Source organism: Marmota flaviventris, chromosome 10 (genome assembly GCF_047511675.1).
Source record: "Marmota flaviventris isolate mMarFla1 chromosome 10, mMarFla1.hap1, whole genome shotgun sequence".
Lineage (NCBI taxonomy): Eukaryota > Metazoa > Chordata > Mammalia > Rodentia > Sciuridae > Marmota > Marmota flaviventris.
In genome coordinates this window covers 87,963,631-87,984,137 of record NC_092507.1, presented here as the reverse complement: position 1 = coordinate 87,984,137, position 20,507 = coordinate 87,963,631, and the positions used below count along the sequence as shown (strand labels likewise).

Genomic DNA, 20,507 nt, shown 5'->3' with positions numbered 1-20,507 from the left:
ATTTTAGGTTGTATATATATATATATACCAGACTCTATTATTGATTTTCATCAAATCCAAAAGAACTTTGTGCTGAGCTTTTATATTGGTAACTTTTAGTATATCTATCTTTCATTTTGTCAAATCCCTGGAAGGACCCTGAATGTCACTGGGCTGTCAATTCTAAGCATTCAAATAAGCAGACTTTGGCGAAGATTTGCTTCAGACTATCAGATGAGCAAAACACAGCCAGGAACAATTTTTGTTGAAGGTAGAATTAAAATGAAAGCCAACCATAGTTTACTTCTCATCTGAATAGTCTTCTCTGAAATCTTTTCAGTTCCCAAAAAAAAAAAAAAGGAACCAAAATGATTGTACTTTTGAAAACGTTTTTAAGGAAATTAGGTAGTACATTAGGCCTCAGTATTTAGCCTGAGAACACTTAAGTAAACCGTACTTCTTTCAGCTTAAATTGCATAAAAAGTGTTTGGGATGAGGTAGGAACAAAGGAGATAACAGGGAAAAGCAGGAAGAGGGCAAAGTCATTTAAATTATGTTGTATTCACGTCCCTGTGTGCAGGGAGGGACACCCCTAGGTAACTAGGCTTGCTTCTCTGTTGGTTGCTGTGGGTAAAGCTTTGCCAAGCTCACCCCTTGACTGGTTAACTGAAACATCACAGGCCTAGGCCAAGAAAGATTTTGTCACCCACAAGCAGAAGAGATATTATGTAATGATAGAAATTAGACTTGAAAGGCATCTCCGAGTTGATATGGTAAAGGTTCCTGCATGACCCAGACATCCTCTCCAGAGTTGATACTTCGTACCCTATTTGAATTCCTCAGGTGTTGGGGAAGTTACAATTTCCTGAGACAGCCCAGACTAACTGAGCATGTATAATTGAGATAAAGTTTTTACTCATATTAACCTGAAATCTATCTCCCACCCACTGAACCAAATTCTGCTTCTAGAACCTCACACCAAACCTTTGCTCCTTCTTGTTCAGTTTGGTATTGTGTTTACATACGTAGGCTTTGGAGTCAGCTAGACTCCAGTTTGACAGGTGGCTCCCTCCCTTGCCAGTGACCTTAAGCAAGCCCGCCTCTCAAGTAATCAGGAGTCTCAACTATAAAACTAAAATCATAATCTTTGCCTTATAGGGCTGTGAAAATTAAATGAGGCAAAATATATAAAGTGCATAGTGCCATGTCTGACTCATAGTACATTATCAATAAATGGAAGCTAGCACTATTATTATGCTTGACAGCCTTTCAGATATTTGAAAACAACCTTACTTTTCCATGTAGTCCTCTCCTCTCCACACTGATTATCTCCTTCTTCAGTCATACTTCACAACATGGTAAAAACTATTCTGTCCCAGATTTGGAGAGTATACTTGTTTACTGCTTAACTCTGCAGTTAGGATCTAGATTAAATGACACCTGGCTAATGCTCCCTGATACAACTGGTAATTTACCTGTGGCCAGTAATGAGGAGGAATTTCTTCTAATTGATGAAACTGGATAGAAACAAAGTTCCATGGCTCATCTGAGTGACTCTACCATAAGCATGCTTGACCCAGTTCAAAAATCACAGGCTGTGTTCTTTGAAAGGAAAATGCCATTTTCTCTAGTCTGACCTATTGAAGAAGGGATTTTTGCTATATGCTCCTAAAATCTTACTCTATCGTTTAGAGCACTCCTTGGAGGTAGCATGAGTTACCTGGCAGTCAGGAAATAGACACTTGTTCAAATTCCTCAATGAGGTGGAGCTAATTTAAGAAGGTCTTGGATGAAAAAGATGTGTTTTTTTTTTTTCCTTCCCCTCTCCATGGATCAGTGACAGCTGGTTAACATGCTTATAACCAGGATCTGACTGGTGAGGAGGGAGTTAGAACCTACTCTGGCACTCATATTAAATTGAATTCTCCAACCTCAACTTTATCAGTAGTAGAGGTAATATTTTGATTCACCATCTGCACACTTTCTGTTCTTATTTGTCACATGTTTTGAAACTCAGACCGTAAAGAGGGTGTTGATCTTGGGCATCACCAGACCCCAGTATGTTCGCACCATAATCTAGAAACAATCCTACTGCGTGGGTGCTGCTGTAAGAAGCATCATCTTGTCTCTGATGGAGATCCAGCAGGAGCTCCATCCCAGCAGAAAGCAACCACGGGAGGGATTGGAACAGAAAGAGGACTGGTAGGTTATAGTTTTTTATATGTTCACCTGTTCAGACTGTGAGAAATCCAAGTAGTAGGGGCCAGACAAGATCCCATTTCTGAACAATAGACTTATAACAAATGTCTTCTAAATATTGGAAATTACACAAGGACCTATTCATTTTAACCTGCAGTTCAGCTAGCTGTGTGTTATGAGAGAAAATCTACCAAATCAGTAGAGAGCAGCACAGTGAAAAACCACATATCATCTGTGTGGATCAGCACTGCATGTATTTTTTCAGATAATTTTTCCTTAATGCCAAGTTTTCCCAGACCAATATCCTTCAGGATGGTCATGCAAACTACTTCTGGAAGTAGGAAGTACTTAAAGGGAGTTTTCTTAGGAAAGAGAGACAAGAAAATAAGAAACTTTTTGCTTCCTTCTGTTTGGGGTACTGTTTGGGGATCATCACCACTTGGAGTCACAGCAGCTGTCTTGGAACTGTGAAGCAACTGCATTGGGGTTTGTGGAGCAGAAGAATGCAAAGTACCTGGGTCCTTAATGACATCATTATGCTAACAGAGAAATTCCAGAAGCACCTACCTTCAGACTTCTGTTTTGTGAGATGATCAGATGTGTTCCTTGTTCCAGCCACTCTGGGGTAATCTTTTGCTTGTAGTTGACCATATTCTGCTACAAGCACTCCTGACAAATACTATGTGTCACCAGGCCTCCTCTTTATAACATCTCTCACCAGCACACACTTGTTTTCATATAGCTTATTAGACACACATATATGTCAATATATACTTTCTGACTGCAATTATGTACAATCAAGTATACATACAGGCAAAAGAGAAAAAAACAGGTAGATGAGTACAGAAAAATGTTAAGGATGGTAATTTGGGGGAAATTTAGAACTATAGATGATATAATTTCTTCTGTGCTTCTGTGTTCTATAAATTTTCTGTGAAAACAGACATGTCTTTGGATAGAAAAACTAAATTTTATTTTAAAGAAGCAAAACTTTCACAGAACAAATGTTGTAGTAATGAGGATTTCACAAAACTGTCATTTGGCTAAAGGCAAAGTATCTGTTACAGAATTACCACACAAAGGATGCTACATACTTTGCTACTCCCTGAAAATAGAAAAATGGTAAATGGGCCTAATTTATCCCAGGAAAGATTAAAAATTAAAGCATCTTCTATCTAGTAAAAATAGCAAAGAGTCAGCCTGAATGATCTTTAGCACTTTTTCCAGGTCCATCTTCCAGTGAACTGACAAGGAGAGGTAAAGATATTCCCATAGTTATTTATCCCAGGGTTCCAGCAAAATTTCATAGCTATTGATTAGCAATGTTTAAGCTTTTACAAATCAAAAATACACTACTTCTCTGTGTATGGCCCTGAGAAATAATTGCACATTCTTTTTTATAATTGCACATCTTGAGTAATTCAACCTTGAATTTAAAATAGTAATTAGGACTGAAGCTTTTATTGTCACTCTAGTAAGAATGAACAGAGCTTGGAAAGGGCAGAAGTATTACCCTCAAATGACAACATGTAATATATATACCTGGCTCATCATCCCATACATTATTATGGGATACCTAAAATATCCTTTGGCAAGATATAATTTGGAAACCAAGGTTTATTCCTGGGTCTACTTCATTAAGAGAAAAATAAACGTGCAAGGGAAAGAAAACCAAATCTTTTTTCTTAAAAAATTACTGCTATCAGTCAGGTGCAAGTGGCATATGCCTATAATTCCAGTGGCTCGGGAGGCCGAAGCAGGAGGATTGCAAGTTCAAAGCCAGCCTCAGCAATTTAGCAGGGCCCTAAGCAATTTAGTGAGAACCTGTCTCCAAATAAAAAAAAATAAAAATGGCTTGGGATGTTGTTCAGTGGTTGAGCATCCCTGAGTTCAATTCCTGGTAGCAAAAAAAGAAAAAAAAATACTGCCATCAGTTACAAATACATATTAAATATACAGTGTATTTCAGATAGATTATTATAAAAATATGAAAGAGTATTTGATCTTAAAATAATTCAAAGGGATGAAAAATAAACCTAGAAGAAACAAAGCCTTTCCTATCTAGTTTTGAAGACAAGACACAGACATTAAGAAACAGATAACACCAAAAGGAAATATGTGGTAAGATCCAAGTGGTGCAAGGGTTCTATGGAGGAAGGACTTATTTATGGCTGGTGGGGAGTTCCAATGAGAAGGTAGAAACTTAAGGAGCCTTTATGGAATGGAGAATGGAAGGGGTACACTGTGAGAAGATGGTACAACCCTAGAAGGCCCTTGAATGAGCCAAATTCAGAAGACAGCACCTACACCAACTAGGCTGAAGCCATGCATGTAAGTAAGGGAGAGGTAGATTTGGGAATTTAGGGAATGGCTTCATGATGAAGGGAATTCCACATTAACTTTAAAAATTCTGATTTCTATCCCACATTGGGGTAGCTACAACCTCATGCTTTGGGGTCAGACAAAGGTTTGAATTCCAGCTTCTCCATTTAATCTTTACATGACCTAAAGCACAGGTTACTTTTCTTTTTTTTTTTTAATATTTTGTTTTAGTTGTAAGTTGGACACAATACCTTTATTATTTTTTTTAATGTGGTACTGAGGATCGAACCCAGCACCCTGCCTGTGCTAGGTGAGCACTCTAACTACTGAGCCACAAACCCAGCCCTGGCACTGGTTACTTTTCTTCCTTTTTTCTTTCTTTTCCTCTCTTTTCCATTTCTTTCTTTCTTTTTTTTTTTTTTTTTTTTTTGGTTTTTGCTTGATATTTTAAAAATTTCCATTATAAAAATTTGCAACGATACACAGAAGTAGAGAAAACCATGCACTGTATCCCACATACCCATCACTGTCCTTCAACAACAATCAATATCTCATCTGTACTCTTCCTACTCTCTTATCCCCATCATCCTTACCTATTGCATTAGGTCTGATATGATAAGTATCTGCAGAAAACTTGTGTGGGGCACCTGTCTAAGAAGTCCCTGGAGAAGGCCTATGTACACACAGTACTGCCCTTAGAGAAACTGGGGTCCCAACTTGAGTCTCATAATTTAAAAGGCCTGCCTCCATTCTCCTTGAACCACCCTTCCCACAAGGAAAGGAATTCCAAGGAAATGTGCCATCCCAGAGCCTGTGTTTCACTCAACAGGTGCTGGTGCTTGAAACCCTGGAATCTTTCACCCTACTGGCTCAAGGCCACTTCCAGGATGGCCCTGTGTATGCACCACTAGGTCCTAAAGATGGGTAAGGTGGCTGGCAGAGAGGGAAATGAATGTGGAGCTTGGACCTGTGGGCCAAGTGACACACATATGCATGAGGGCCCTTGTGACATTAAAAGGGAAAGTAGGAGGGAAGAAAAGTTCCTTCCTTTTTCCTACAAACCAAGAGCTCCATCTGGAGCTCTACTCTCATCCCATAACCCATCCACCCTAAGGACAGGCTTTAAAAGTAAGGGACACTATGCTTTTTCTGGGTGTTCTTAAATTTAAATGCATGTCACTGATGCCCTTTGTCAAGTCAGCTGGTAGGATTGCCAGAGCCAGGCAAGCATTGTCTGAATCCTGAACACTGAAATAAAGGCCACCGATGAAACACTGAATTTGCACTGCATCCTTAGTTCTATTGCTGCACATATCTTTTCAAGATCTTTCTCTGTCAGAGGGTTAAAGTAAGCTCCTTCTACCTTCCTCGACTCCATCCCATCATCCCAGGTATCCTCCTGAAAAGAACTATTTCCCCACTGAAGAAACATTTTCTCCTGATTCTGACACCAAGGGAGCCTTGTCTAAACTGGAGCTTACCTCGTAGCTTGCAAAGCAAAGACCACTCTGTACAAAACAGAATTTTGCTTATTCACATACTTCTTTTTGGAAAGAGGGATGTGCTAGGAATAATACCAATTGCATCCTAGAATTTATCCATTAAAATGCATAGGAAGGAAGTCGGTTGGTATATGTCTTAACAGGCACATAAAAGGAAAAAAATAGAAAAGACTAAGTAGGGCAGCTCACAACAGCAAGTAGGATTTTTTTTTTTTAATTCCTGAGTGGATAATATGTGGTTTCATTTAAATAAGAACACAATCTCCATTAACTTAATTTGTCAAAGCAATAACTCCAATATTCACAGCTAGTGCTCTACTAAGGCATTTTTAGACACATTATTGCTATTTTGAAATTAAAAGCGAATCAGTCCTGTGGAGTTAATTACTAGTAAATTAATCTAAAGTAGTTCTCCCACGTGGCATGGAGCCAGAAGAAGAGATTCTCAGCACTAGCCTGAAGCAACACAAGTTACCGGGTATAGACTTTATATGTGTGGCAAACATTTACAGGAACAGCAGGAAAAATTGTTTGTATCACAAGGATAAAGTCCTAATTAAAAGAAGACCTTTTTGACAGAGATTAAAGAAAGTGTCCCCCAGGCCCTCCAAATGGAAAATCCTTAGCTCTCTTTTATGACAGCCTTTTCCCCAATACTTACAGAAGGGAAATTATGCCTATTTCTTTTTAAAGCTGTTATACGGGACTTATTTAAGTAGAAATATTTTAAGAAGGCAAAAATAAAAATTGCAGCCCACAAAAAGAATTTACTTTCATCATTAGTGCTTTGGAATAACATAAAATGTAAGTTATTCTCTGTTATAGGGTCTGGGGGTGGGGGACAAGAAAAGAAGAGACAGAAGAGGAAAAAAAACTCCAAAGAATAGTTGTTCGAACTTTAATGAAATATCTAAATCAAGGAAAATGGGAACAGATAAAACTTTAGTAAGAAAGAAATGGTGCATGCACAAGGGACAGATTAATAAAATGACTGCTGATTTATTATTGGTGGTGAACATAATTGTTTTATTTTGTTCTACTATGAACATGTCAAAGTTTCCTAGGACCCCACAATTATTCAAATGTACAAGAGTGCAACAAGCAAACTGGTTTTGTTCCTGAATTAAGCTGTTACTGGAGGCTGTATGGTCCCAGATTTGACGTAGTTAACAGTCTGATATAAGATTATTAAAATCACTTTCTTCCCATTTTAATTTTATAAGGTAATTTCCCATGATTTTGCATTTCTAACATTTCTAAATAAATTTAGTAAACCAATGATGAAAATGACGAACCTCAAATAATACATTTGAGAATACAGTCCCTTTCGAACTGTTCATTATATATAACTGAGTTTGTTACACCTCTTTCTACAGATATGATATTAATTTTAAATGTCATGATAATATATATGAACTACATAAAACAGTGTTACTTTCTAATGTGTGGCTTGTTTAAACTCTAAAAGAGCACAGATGGCTTTGCAGAGTCAAACCATATTATTAATCCATCTTGACTGTGGTTCTGTTTGTGAGATAAAGTCCCTTTGGGAGTTTTCTCAAAAATTAGGTCAAGACAAGAAGAACTCTAGGTAGCCAGAGGTGTCTCTGTGTCTCTTTTCAAATAATTGAAGGTCATTTCTTCTGGTGTCTGGAAGAAGTAAAATGTCCTTGTCTAATGGGTATTGCTTTAGTATACCACATGCCCAATGAGTTCTAGCATCTAGGAGCATGCAATAGCAGCTAATATTAGCTATGCAGTTATGATATTATTAGTGTTTCATTATATCATGTGCATTGAGATATTTTAAATGTTAAAGAGAAAACAGAAGGACTTATTCTCCTTAGCAATCATTATAGTACAGAATGTTCAAAGCTGCAATCACACTCATAAGGCAAATAAATCGGTTACAAAATGAGGGTAACAACAAGTGTGCATGCTTTAGAAAATGTGAAACTGGTACCTAAAATAGATAATCCTCTTGTTTGTTTTCAAAATTCCATTTCTGGCTCAGACCAACTAGTAACAAACTGGAAATTTTTCACTTTAACTGTCAATGCTGATTTTCAATCTTAGAGGTGAAAAAAAAAAAGGAGTGTAAAATAATAACTTTAGTAGTTTTTCTTCACTGGCTAAGACTCTCATTCAAGAATGACTTTATAAAAGCCCTTTTAAGAATAAAGGGCTTGAGGTCTTAATGGCAACTCATGCCGGTGTGCACATCTGTAGCTTCGCTAGTCCAGATTAATATACAAAGACTAAACTTTAACAGAAGGAAGCATTATCAGAAATAGGTTACTTTCTCAAATATTTTGTGCATATTATTCCTTCCTCATTATTACTTCCTTTGGCTCATGCACACTTGTGGCGCTTCATATATATTATAAGACGATGAAGGTAGGAAGGGTTATATGTTATGAAAGCTCTTTTTCAAAAACAAACTGTTGAAATAAATTAATAGGTTCTTTTTAAACGTCAGTCTTGCAAGTTCTTGCAGTCTCCAGTGTGTTGACTGAAGGATTCTCTAAAACACAGAAACAAAGGGTAAAAATAAGGTGGCCGTCCACAATGATTTCGGGGCCCCATTTAAGGAAGACCTTGGTTCAGGTATCAGCGCACCAGGATGGTGGAGAAATCTTCGCACGGGTTTATTGGGCTTCCCAGTGGGAGTCTTTGCTGGGGCAGGGGATACCTTACAAGGGAAGGAGACGATGGTGGCCAATGATGTTGGAAGCCCACAACTTCGCTCCCTCGTGCCCTGGCCGGGTCACCAGTGCTGGCCGGCCGCGCGGGTGCCCAGTTGTGCCTGGGACATGGCGGGCACGGCTGTGGCAGCAGCGGCGGCCGCAGCCGCGTCACCAACACCCGGCAGCACAGAGCGCACCGAGCGGCGGAACTCCTCGTTCCTCCACGTGTAGAGTAGCGGGTTGAGCGCCGACAGGGCGCAGCACAGGAGCCAGCTGGCTGCCTGCACCCCCCAGGGCACTGGCAGCGAGAAGCCGCTGGCCAGGCTCACCCACACCAGCGGCTGTGTGGCCAGCAGGAAGACGCAGCAGAGCAGCAGCACCGACAGGCCGCTGAGACGCCGCTGCGCCCGCCGCGGCTGCAGCGCAGGCGGCAAGGGTTGGGCCTGCGCGGGGTGTGCGGTGCCGCCCGGTCCCGGCGCGTGCGGGGCGGCCGGGAAGGCGGCAGCGGCTGCAGCGCAGCCGGGCAGCTGGTGCAGCAGGTGGAAGTTAAGCACGCTGACCCGCTTGACGCTGACGCGTACTCGGCGCACGATGCCCAGGTAGCAGTGCAGCAGCAGCGCCGTCTGCGCCAGCAGTGCCGCAGCGGCCAACAGCGCCGGGTAGTGGACTTGCGGTGGCTCGGCTCCCGGCCGCGGCGCCCAGGGCGGGAGCAGCAGCACGAGGCCCAGGGCGAGCGCCCAGGACAGCGCCAGCATTCCCGCCGTGTGGCGCCGCTGGTACAGCACCTGGTAGGTGGCAGGCGCCCTGGTGATGAGCAGATAGCGGTTCAGGGCCACGAGACAATGGGACAGAAGGGACACCGTGAGCCCGAGGCCCAGCAGCCCGCCCCGCAGTAGGCGGTAACTACCCCCGGCGGCGTCCCAGTCCCCGGGGGGCTCCGCAGAGCCTGCGGGCAGAAGCCCCAGCACCGCCTCCTGTGGCATCCAGAGGGCGCAGACACTGAGGTCGGCGGCGCAGCCGTTCACAATGAAGGCGTTGCTGGTGGTCTGCAGCTTTCGGAAGGACGACACGAGATAGATAACCATGCCGTTGGCCAGCGTGCCCCCAATGGCCAGGCCAGAGTACAGGAGGGACACGGGGATACGCCGGCCCGCCCACGACTCCTCTTCCTCGCAGAGCAGCAGCAAGGATCCCCCGGTGGTGGAGGAGGTGGACGTGGAGGAGGAGTTGGTCATTCTGGCCAACTCTTCACACCTCGCGTCCTAGCGTCGGCTTCTTGCAGCGCGGCCCATCTTGACACTTGCCTGCCGGGAGGGCAAAGACATCCCTTCAGCCCTCTGCCACAGACACAAAAGGCTGAAGCAGAATAATGGGCTGGGGGAGGGGGAGAGAGGAAGCTGGAGGAGAACGGGGGTGGCAGATGACAGGTACCTGCCTTGGAAATGTCTCCAGTGCCAGGGGAAAGGACGCTTTACCTGCTACAGACTTTACATTGCACTGTTCTAGGACAGAGCAGTCTCCTCTTCTCACCCAACACACACACACACACACACACACACACACACACACACACACACTTGGCATATTGCCAGCTGGAGCCCCTTGTTAGGGAGAGAGTAAAGATATTCCAGCTGGGAATAATGCCAGAGGGAAGGGTGGAGGGTACCTTGCTTTGGGGCTGGTCCTTAACTGGCGATAGCAGAGAGAGGGATGCCCCAAAATACCTCCTCAGCAGCATCTGTGGTCCAGAAATCAACAGGAGAAACTCAGCTGAGATCAGTGCCAGGAGCAAGTGCCCCAGTTCTCCCAAGCAGCATCCACACACATGGTCCTGGAACCAGCAGCGAGATTTCTCATCTGGCAGCAGGGCTGGCTAAAGTGGCAGGCTGCAAGCCCAGACGGGTGGGCAAGCAGGCAGAACAGCAGCAGCTAGGATGCTTGCCTGCAAAAGCAGAAGCTGTGCTCAAGAGGAGAGCACCCTGTGCTTAGAAGCAAGAGTGGTGACTGATGTGGCGAACCCACTCGAAGCTCTCTCCTGCTCAGTTATACATCACCCAGGGAAAAGACAGCCTTTCCATGCTTGGCATGAATTATTCAGTAGCTTCTAACTTGTAAAGGGAAGAAAAATATCTTGCTCAGAGAGTCTATAGTTTCTCAGTCTTTTCTCTTTCAATCACTCTGCCTCATATTTCTTTCCTTCCTTTCTTTCTTCCCCGCGATGCTAGAATAAAACTTAATATACTCCCAGTATATTTCATCTCAGTCTCAGGCATCCTAGTGGAAAGATTTTGCTCAGAGATAAATACAGTCACAATACCTAGGACTGGTCTCTTCATTCCCCACATTTTTTAGGGGGAATTACTTTATATTCTAATTGAAGTTCATTTTTTCTTTGGTAAAGTGAAACATGGGTAATTATCCATGGGAAGCTGATTAATCCATAGTACAGAAAATATACAAACCTTAATTTAAGTGTAATTTCAGGGTTTTTTCCCCCTCTAATCACCAGACAGTTTGAAAGGGATAGAGGGTAAAAATGGAAAGGTCAGTAGCTGTTTGTGAAACATCTAAACAATGAAACATTATTTGGCAATAAAAAGAAATGAGCTATCAAACCAGGAAAAGATGTGGAGAAACCTTAAAATGCATATTACTAAGAGAGAGAGAGGACAATCTATAAAGTCTACATACTGTATGATTCCATCTATATGCCATCCTGGAAAAGGCAAAACTATGGAGACAGTAAAAAAAGATCAGTTGTTGCCAGGGTTTAGGGGGGAGGGAATGATGGATAGGCAGAACACAGATTTTTTTAGGGCATTGAAACTATGCTATGCAATACTATAATGGTGGAGACACATCATAAATTTGTCCAAATCTACAGACTGTAAAACATTAAGAGTGAACCCTGATGATAGCTATGGTCTCTAGGTGATGATATGTCAATGTACATCATCAATCATAATAAATGAACCACTCTAGTGGAATATTTTGACAACTGAGAAGGCTAAGCATGCTTGGGATAGGGATTATGTGCAAAATCTTTGTGCCTTTTGCTCAAATTTGCTATGAATTCAAAACTATTTTTTAAAAGTGGATGTTGGGGGGCTGGAGTTGTAGCTCCGAGGTAGAGTGCTTGCCTCTGCGTTCGATTCCCAGCACCACATATAAATAAGCAAATAAAATAAAGATCCATCAACAACTAAAAAAAAAAGTGGATGTTGGCAGGGGGAAGCTGATTAATCCATAGTGCAAACAACAAAGGTGACTTTTCAGAACTTTTTACTTTAAGGTATATCAGAAGATGATACACAATAAATCAACAAATATATAAAAAAATGTTCAACATCTCTAGCAATTAAAGAGATGCAAATCAAAACTACTCTAAGATTTCATCTCACCCCAGCAGAATGGCAGCTATTAAGAATACAAACAACAATAAGGGTGGTGGGGACATGGGGGGAAAGGCACACTCTTACATTGCTGGTGGGACCGCAAATTGGTGCAACCCATCTGGAAAGCAGTATGGAGATTCCTTGGAAAACTGGGAATGGAACCACCATTTGACCCAGCTATTCTACTCCTTGGTTTATACCCAAAGGACTTAAAAAAAGCATACTACAGGGATACAGCCACATCAATGTTTATAGCAGCACAATTCACAATAGCTAAATTGTGGATCCAACCTAAATACCCTTCAGTAGGTGAATAGATAAAGAAAATGTGGTGTATATATACACAATGGAATTATTACTCAGCATTAAGAGAGAATAAAATCATGGCATTTGCAGGTAAATGCATGGAATTGGAGAATATAATGCTAAGTGAAGCTAGCCAATCCCCAAAAGACAAATGCCAAATGTCTTCTCTGATATAAGGATGCTGATTCAGAATGGGGATGGGGGGAGCATGGAAAGAATAGATGAATTTTAGATAGAGCAAAGGGGAAGGAGAGGAGGAGGGACATGGAGGTAGGAAAGACAGTGGAATGAGATGGACATCATTTACCTAAACATGTATGAAAACACAAATAGTGTTACTCTACTCTGTATTCAACCAGAGACATGAAAAATTATGCTCCATTTGTGTAAATGAATTGCATTCTTCTGTCATATATAACTAATTAGAATAAAAATAAATAAATTTTTAAAAAAAGATTTGTAGCCTCATATTTAAATCTGCTTTGGTACAGCACTCATTTATTCATTCCCCATGGGATATTCGTACAAATTGTATCTTCCCAAATAAACAAGTGTCACTACAAACATCATTTATTTGCAAATTTAACTCACTGAGAACTATGGTAACATGATATAATGAGAAAAAATATGCTCGAGAGGTTTCAAAACAGCTGGGTCGTATCCATCAACTTGCCTCATGATGGACAGTTTCATATTGTCAAATGAGAAATGCCCACTCTATGACTTTGAAGGCCCTTTCTGTTCAAACAGTCTCTGAATCCCTATTCATGAATTTAGCATTTCTCCTTTGTTTCAGGATGAAGGTCAGAACCCATCTCCTCTACTATTCTTTTTCTCTTTCAAAACCAATAAAACCAGAGATGTTTTGTTGTTGTTCTTTTTAGATACACATGACAGGTGGTTTTAATTCATAACTTTAAGGGCTGTGATGGGATTAGCACCAAGCCTGACTTGATGGATTCAGTCTGGTTAGGCTGCATCCAGTGGAATTGGTTGAGATGGGGGAGAGGTAAAAGAAGCAGTGTTTTGCTATTCAGAGGGTTGAAGGTTCAGATATCAGATTTATTGATATTAAGGAGGCTTCACCATTGTGTTTGGCCTGTAATTACTTGTCTTTATTAAAAAGCGTTGAGTGCGTACACCTGCTGGAGATGCCTCTAATCATTCATTGACATAAAATTATTCTCTCACACTAACTTCTGCTAAAACCACGCCTCCTTGAATCCTGGCCTAACTGGGGCCAAACTTTTATCTGTTTTTTATTTAGTTTCATTTTTGCCTTAAGTTACTGAGTTTGCAGAGTAGGGATTTCTTTCCCCTTATTTCCAGCACCAGCACATGTTAGTAATCCACCAACACTCGTTGAGTTTAATGGATGGGTGACATTATAAATGGTTTCATGTCTTTTTTTGTCCTGTGGTAAAATATCTGGCTATTTTTATGAGCATCTCTTTCCTCCAGCTTCCAGCAGGAGCTTGCTCATCCATGGTCTCCTTTCTAATGTATCCTCAGTCACTGCTCTCCACTGGCTGCTTCTGGTGGGTCTTACAAAAATAGCGATTTCACCACAACCTAATAATGCTTCCCCAGAACTTCAACTCTATCTCAAGGTGGCTACGCATAGCTTACTTCTCTCTCCTGGGGGAAGTGCTCATTTTCTGCTTCTCCTTCCTACTCCTTGATTGCCCACCCACACTGCCTTTGATTCTCACCACAGCTTTGACTGAGGTCAACGGCAGCCTCTAATTAGCAAACCCAGTGACTCCCAAATCCTTCCTCTCTACTTTGACTCTAATAACCCACTCCTCTTCAGTGGTGTGTCCCCCTAGGCTTCTCTGTATTCTCCCACTGTTCCTCTGGCTCATCCTTCCCACCGTCTTCTCTGGTCCCTTATTTTTGATGTTCCTGGTGCTCTGTTTTTGATTCTCTTCTCACCCTACCTGTCTTCTTAATTACTCTCCTCCTATTCCATGCCTTCCACTCTTGCCTACAGGATCCCAATCCTCCCAAGCTGCTAGGATTTTATTCCTACCACCCTTATGTCCACCCTGAGTGGCAGGTGTTTACAACTCTCCATCAAGCTAACCTGTCTCCCTTTTCATCCTGTTCGTCCTATGGCCACTGCTTTGGTTAATCTTACCCTCTAATATTTTTAACAAGTCATCACAAATATGGTGTATATTCTCATTTTCTGATATGTTGCCTATGAGTTAGGAACAAGTCTATCCAATCCTGTAAGGCTTTTTATATGAAATGAATTGTTTTTCCCTTTAGTTGTTAAATATAATTATAACCAATTCAGGATTATATACATTTGATGTATTTTTAAAAGTTGAGTCATTTTTATTCATATGAAAGCTGTATTTGGCCATGGTGTTATCCTTTTTAATACCAGGATTCTATTTGCTGATATTTTATTTAATATGATTGCATCATAAGTGAAAAACAATTTAATTTTGTGCTGTCTTATCTTTGCTTGGTATCAGTATTACGATAAAAATCATAAGGTGAAGGGTGGCTTTTGTCTTTTTTTGGAAAAATTTATAGGTTTTGTGGAACTTGTGTATATATTGGGGGTGGTCAATTTCTTAAACAAAGATCTTTATCATTTTAATTTCTCTTAAAGTTATTGGTTATTTGGTTTCAACTTTTTCTTCAGAAATACTAGTTATGCATATTTTTCTAGAAAACTGTCTGATTTTCTGTTTCCATTGACATTTTATCTTTGCTATATTGTATATTTGACGGGGTGGGTAACAGAGATTGAACTCAGAGCATAGCCACATTCCCAGCCCTATTTTGTATTTTATTTAGAGACAGGGTCTCACTGAGTTGCTTAGCACCTCACTTTTGATGAGGCTGGCTTTGAACTCGAGATCCTCCTGCCTTAGCCTCCGAAGCTGCTAGGATTATAGGCATGTGCCACCGCACCCAGCTATATTTATATTTTCTAACTGTAAGTTTCTTCTAATATGTTCTAAGAGGAAGTGTGGTATAAATAAAATGCATATCCACCTATTTACCCAAACACATTAGTGCATATACTCACACACAAAAAAAATTGTTAAGCTCCTACTATGTGCAGGGAATTGAAAGTATAAAAATAAGCAAGGTCCATTCCTGGCCCTCAATAAGCTCTGTCTAGAGGGTTAAGCCTATAGCTAAGCAAAACTGTCATAAGATAATGTAGTAAATGCTATAATGGAGACATAAACAAGACACCATGAGACTAGCCACAGAAGAAATATATCACTATGCCTAGAAGTCAGGAAATGCTTTGTGTGGAGATGAAGTGATAAGGGAGCTGAATCCTGAAGGCTGAGCCCTTAGAATTTTTACTAATGATCATTGCCACCATCACACTAGCCCTGGAGTTAGAAGCCTGCAGGCCTAAAATAAGCATGCAACCTCTCCATTTTTATTGCATAAAGAGTACAAGATGTGGAGAAGGCAGAGGATATAACTTTAGAGGAATCAGACATTATTTCTTTCCAATACAACATAATTTTACAAGAGAATAATGTCTCAAGAGTGTCATAGAAGTACAGAAGCTGTAGCAATTATCTATGGTGAAAGAAGGATAGGGCAAAGCAACTTCTCAGAGAAGATGGTGTTGGGCTTAGCTTTGTAAAGGCATCTAGAGTCTAAATGAAAGAGGGCATTCAAGAGTGTGGCATCATTACATTCTGAGTCCTCTGCAAAAGAACCTCTGCTTTCTTTCTTGAGTGTTCTGCAGACACTCCAAACCTACAATATGCCCAAAATTGATCCCCTCATTTTCTTTCCTCAGCAATCCCTCCCTTTCTTACGTTCCACCGTAAGAAATCTCACTGCCTTACCATTATCATGGGGCAATAGTTAGAATCCTCGCTGACATTATAGATTCTTCTTTTCTCTCTTACTCATCAAACACCAAGAGTGAGCATTCTAACAATGCTAATGTTAGTTAAATCTGCTTACTGATTTCTATTCTGGGCCACTACCTGGCACCACACGACCATTCTGTCTTTTATGGATTTTCCCAATAAACTCTTAACTGACCTCTACTCATAATCTTGTCTCCCTCCATCTAAAATGACCTTTGGAAACCCAAAAGACATTACTGGACATGTTAAATAATTGTTTTTATCTGTCTCCCCACACTCTAATATACGTTCCTTGGGAACTTGTTTTCTTTTTTTTTTCACTACTATTATTGAGAATTCCCAGAATAATGATGGGCACAGAATAAACTCTTAATTCATATTTGTAGAAAAAAGGAATGAGCAAATGACACTGTCCTGCTTAAAGCCCTTAAGTGAGGCCTTGTTGCCCTCAGGAGGACCTGAATATCATCATTGCCAATGTTATTGAGGCCATGCCCCCTGCACAGCACTGTTCTGAGTATTTTTCACTTGTGTCATTTTACAACATTCAGCCTACAAGGTAGCCAGGTCCACTCCTAAATCTCAGGCCAGGGTAGAAGTCCAGATGGAAGTCTGCATACCATACATGCACATACTTTGAACTCATATGTCAAAATATGGAACTATTAAATGTAATGTCATCTATTCTCCTAACTTGATAAATACACCTTTGTAGTAACTGGAAAGCCACACTCAGGTTTAGAATTCTCAGACTTGTAAATTGTCCATGAGACTGGAATATGACAACTTAGCTTGCTTCTGACCCAAAGTCCTACCTGCTTTCTCCCCATCCTCTATTCTTCTGTCACTTGCCAGAAAGGCCACATGTTTAATGTAGTACCCTGCGGCCTGCTCATCTGGGTCCCATCCACACCCCTCTCACATGAGCACCCCTTGGCAGCATTTCAGGCCAAGGGTGGTACCTGGAAGGTACAGATAATCAGCCTACATACTACCAAAGCACCAGTGTGTTGTTGCTTCTTGGGTTTTGGACATTTCCTCTGTAAATGGTAAGCTAGTTGAGAACAGGCCCTCTGTTTAATAAGAATATCTAATGTACTAAAAATACTTAAACATGTACTGCATAGATCCCTTGGGAGCCTTTCATATGTGGGATCAAGATTTCAATCTCATTTATCTTTCTCAAGAGAGAAAATAGTATTGGAATTATGCAGCAGAGCATTGTTATTATTTACTTTAAAAGCTTCATGTAACCACAGCCCTGTGGCTTATGCCACTGGCTTATTTTTAAACAGATTTTTTTTCTGAAAACAATGCCTTCATAGGTCCCCACATTCACTTCTGATGGGATCTAATGTGAACTTTCCCAGTACTAAATTTCATGATCCACCAAAACATGATATAGCATCTGTCACATACTTTGGAACCAAACAGTAAGTAGTTGCAGTGAAAAATTGCTCATTTCCTGCTGCCCTCTCTCTCTTGTGTTAGCCAAGCCACAGGTCAACCTCACTCAACACAACACTGAGACTATCTAAAACCCATGCCAAATCCCAGCTCTATTTCCTCAGATTGTGGGCTCTCAGATACCATGCAGCTGAGAATTGCGTTGGTAAGGGACTGTTTAGACACTGGATTTTTTCAAAGAACAACATCTTTATGTTATTTTTAGCCAGATTTGGGAGTGATTCAATTGCATATGAGTACTCACCATCACAAGTAAGTGTTTAGAAGTTATGAATTTATATAATCATGAACTTGGAAATGATTTGCAGTTGTTCCATGAAATGTTTCACCCAGAGCACATAAAACCTGATAATGACAGCTCTTCTCTTTTCTCCTGCCCTGTCAGACTTCAGCAGCAGCTCATATGGTAGTGATATCAGAGGAGTGAAACATATAGAAGTGCCTCTATACCGGGAGTGATTTCCCACCCCCAGGTGGCATTTGGCACCTTCTGGAGACATTTTTTTTTTTCCTTTAGGATTTGGTTGAGGAGACTGCATCCAATGAGGAGAGGCCAGGGATGCTGATAAACATCTCACAATGGACAGGGCAGTTCTTCCACAGTAAAGAATCATGCAGCCCAATATGTCAACAGTGCCAAGATCAAGAAACCCTGCCATACAGGTTAAGAGGTCAGGGTCAGACCCATAGTCTATTTGCTATTAGCTATGTGACGTTTAGCAAATTATCTCACCTTTCCAAACCTTGGTTTTGTTATTTTTGAAAAGGAGACATCACCTCCCTCTAAGAGGTCTTAGTGGTTAAATTTGTGACAACAGCTGACGAAGGGTCAGCCCTTGCTATGCATGCCACACCTCTTAGTGACAGTGGCTGATTCCCAGCATGGGACAGAGCCTGGAGGACAGTGACACTACTCCACAACAGGAACAAATCTGAATAAGGGGCAGGATATAAAACACATACTCAAGTAAATCCACCCCGAACCCCGCAGAGTCATTGCCGTTGGAAGTCCATGTAGGCATTTTAAAGGAACAATGACTGCTCCTACATCTGAGTGCAAAAATGTGCATTTTTCTGGAAAAAAAAAGATTAAAGAATTTCATTGACTTCTCAAAGGAGTTTGCAATCTCAAAAATGTTAAGAACCATTGGTTTTAACTCCAAAATGCTTAACTTAAATCCTCATGCATGAGGGTATGCTATTAGGAGGCAGGGTGTTTGGGAGGTGATTGAGTCATGAGGGCAGAGCCCTCATCAAAGAGAATCCAGAGAGCTAGTTTATCCTTTCTATCATGTGAGGACATAGTGAGAAGGCGCCATCTATGAACCAGGAAGCCAACCCTTACCAGACAACAGATCTGCTGCAGGTGCCTTCATCTTGGACATTTTTCACCTTCCAGGACTGTGAGGAATACATTTCTGTCGCTTATAAGCTAACCAGTTTTTGATATTTTTCTACAGCAGTCTGAATGCACTAAGACATCATCTGGTCTCCTTTTATAGGAAATAAAATTGAAACTCAAAGGCAGTGAATGATTTACCCAAAGACACACACATAATGATAGAGCTGTGCCATGTACCAGGTTGTCCCACAGCATAAGACAGGTGGCTCTTTTGAAATAGGCTAGGAGATCATTTCTCGGGCACGATTCCTGGTTTTAGTCCTATTGACTTGTGAGTCTCTACCTTTGTCTTTTGTGAGTTAGCTAAGTTGAGATCTTATAATCTTCTTTACCATAACCACTCATGTCCAGCTCCTATCTATTGGCTGGGCCTCCAAATCTGCATTTTAACAAGCCCTGATGTTAAACAAGAAACAGGTAATTTTCTTTCCAGTTGGCTATTTGAGAATCGCTGAAGTGAAGGATATTTAAACTAAGCTTGTTAGGTTTTGAGTGAGTTGTAAAGTAGCCAAAGCATTTCTTTTCTGAACTACATTTTCAGCTTTTCCAGGAAAACCAATTTGAGCTAAAATTACTTGGCTTGGTCTCTGTCCAAAAGTGACTTTTTTTTTCCAGTAAGGGGTTTAATATAGTTTATTTTTTAAAATGTGCTTTAAAATTTTTCCATCTCATTGAGTTAGGAAGTAGATGGAGAGGGTGTTTTCAAGTATTTAAGACTTATTTTAGGTAATTTAAGTGAAGAGATCAAATTAGTTTAAAGGAACGCTGTGTGTGTGTGTGTGTGTGTGTGTGTGTGTTTTCTCTCACATATAATGCTGATGAGAAAATGATCACTTTAAGGTACTTGGCCACAATTATTATCATGTGAGTTAGAGTTAAGCAGGATTGATAGGATCATAAACAAAATAAGAAATATCTAAGAAATTATACATGTAGTTTTAAAGTCTATATTTTACTTATCAGGAAACATTTAAGACAACCAGGATCTCGTCCTATTCTTTCTCATCCAGACAGTCATTGAATGTCCAAAACACAAACAAACAAACAAACAAAAAACACTCTATTTTCCTCAGCCGGACTACGGCTGAGGGTTCCTAAAGAAAATAGATGGAACTTGAGAACATCATACTAAGTGAAAAAAACTAGACTCAAAAAGTTAAGGATTCTGTGTTTTCTCTTACATGTGGAAGCTAAAGCGGAAAAATGGGAGGAAAAGAGGATGTAATCATGAAATTAGAAGGTGAACTACTAGAGTAAAAGAAAGGAAGCAGGTGGGAGGGAGACAACTGGGAATCAAATTGACAAATTATGTTACGTACAAATATGTCCCCATAAATCCCACGATTATGAATAATTATAATGCACTAATAAAATTAAATTTT

General features: G+C 40.7%; 1 protein-coding gene across 1 annotated transcript; it reads right to left on the bottom strand.

The window, feature by feature from the left end:
- Positions 1 to 6,967: 6,967 nt before the first annotated feature.
- On the bottom strand, positions 6,968 to 9,924 carry Gpr88 (G protein-coupled receptor 88). The gene is made up of 2 exons (XM_027943107.2): positions 8,695 to 9,924; positions 6,968 to 8,526 (listed from the first exon to the last, which is right to left on the bottom strand). The coding sequence occupies exon 1, from the start codon at positions 9,922 to 9,924 to the stop codon at positions 8,770 to 8,772; it is 1,155 nt and encodes a 384-aa protein (XP_027798908.1). The 3' UTR covers positions 6,968 to 8,526; positions 8,695 to 8,769.
- Between the last annotated feature and the right edge of the window lie 10,583 nt (positions 9,925 to 20,507).

Excerpts from the sequence above, each read along its gene's own strand:
- Gpr88 (XM_027943107.2), bottom strand. The coding sequence starts at position 9,924 with ATGACCAACTCCTCCTCCACGTCCACCTCCTCCACCACCGGGGGATCC.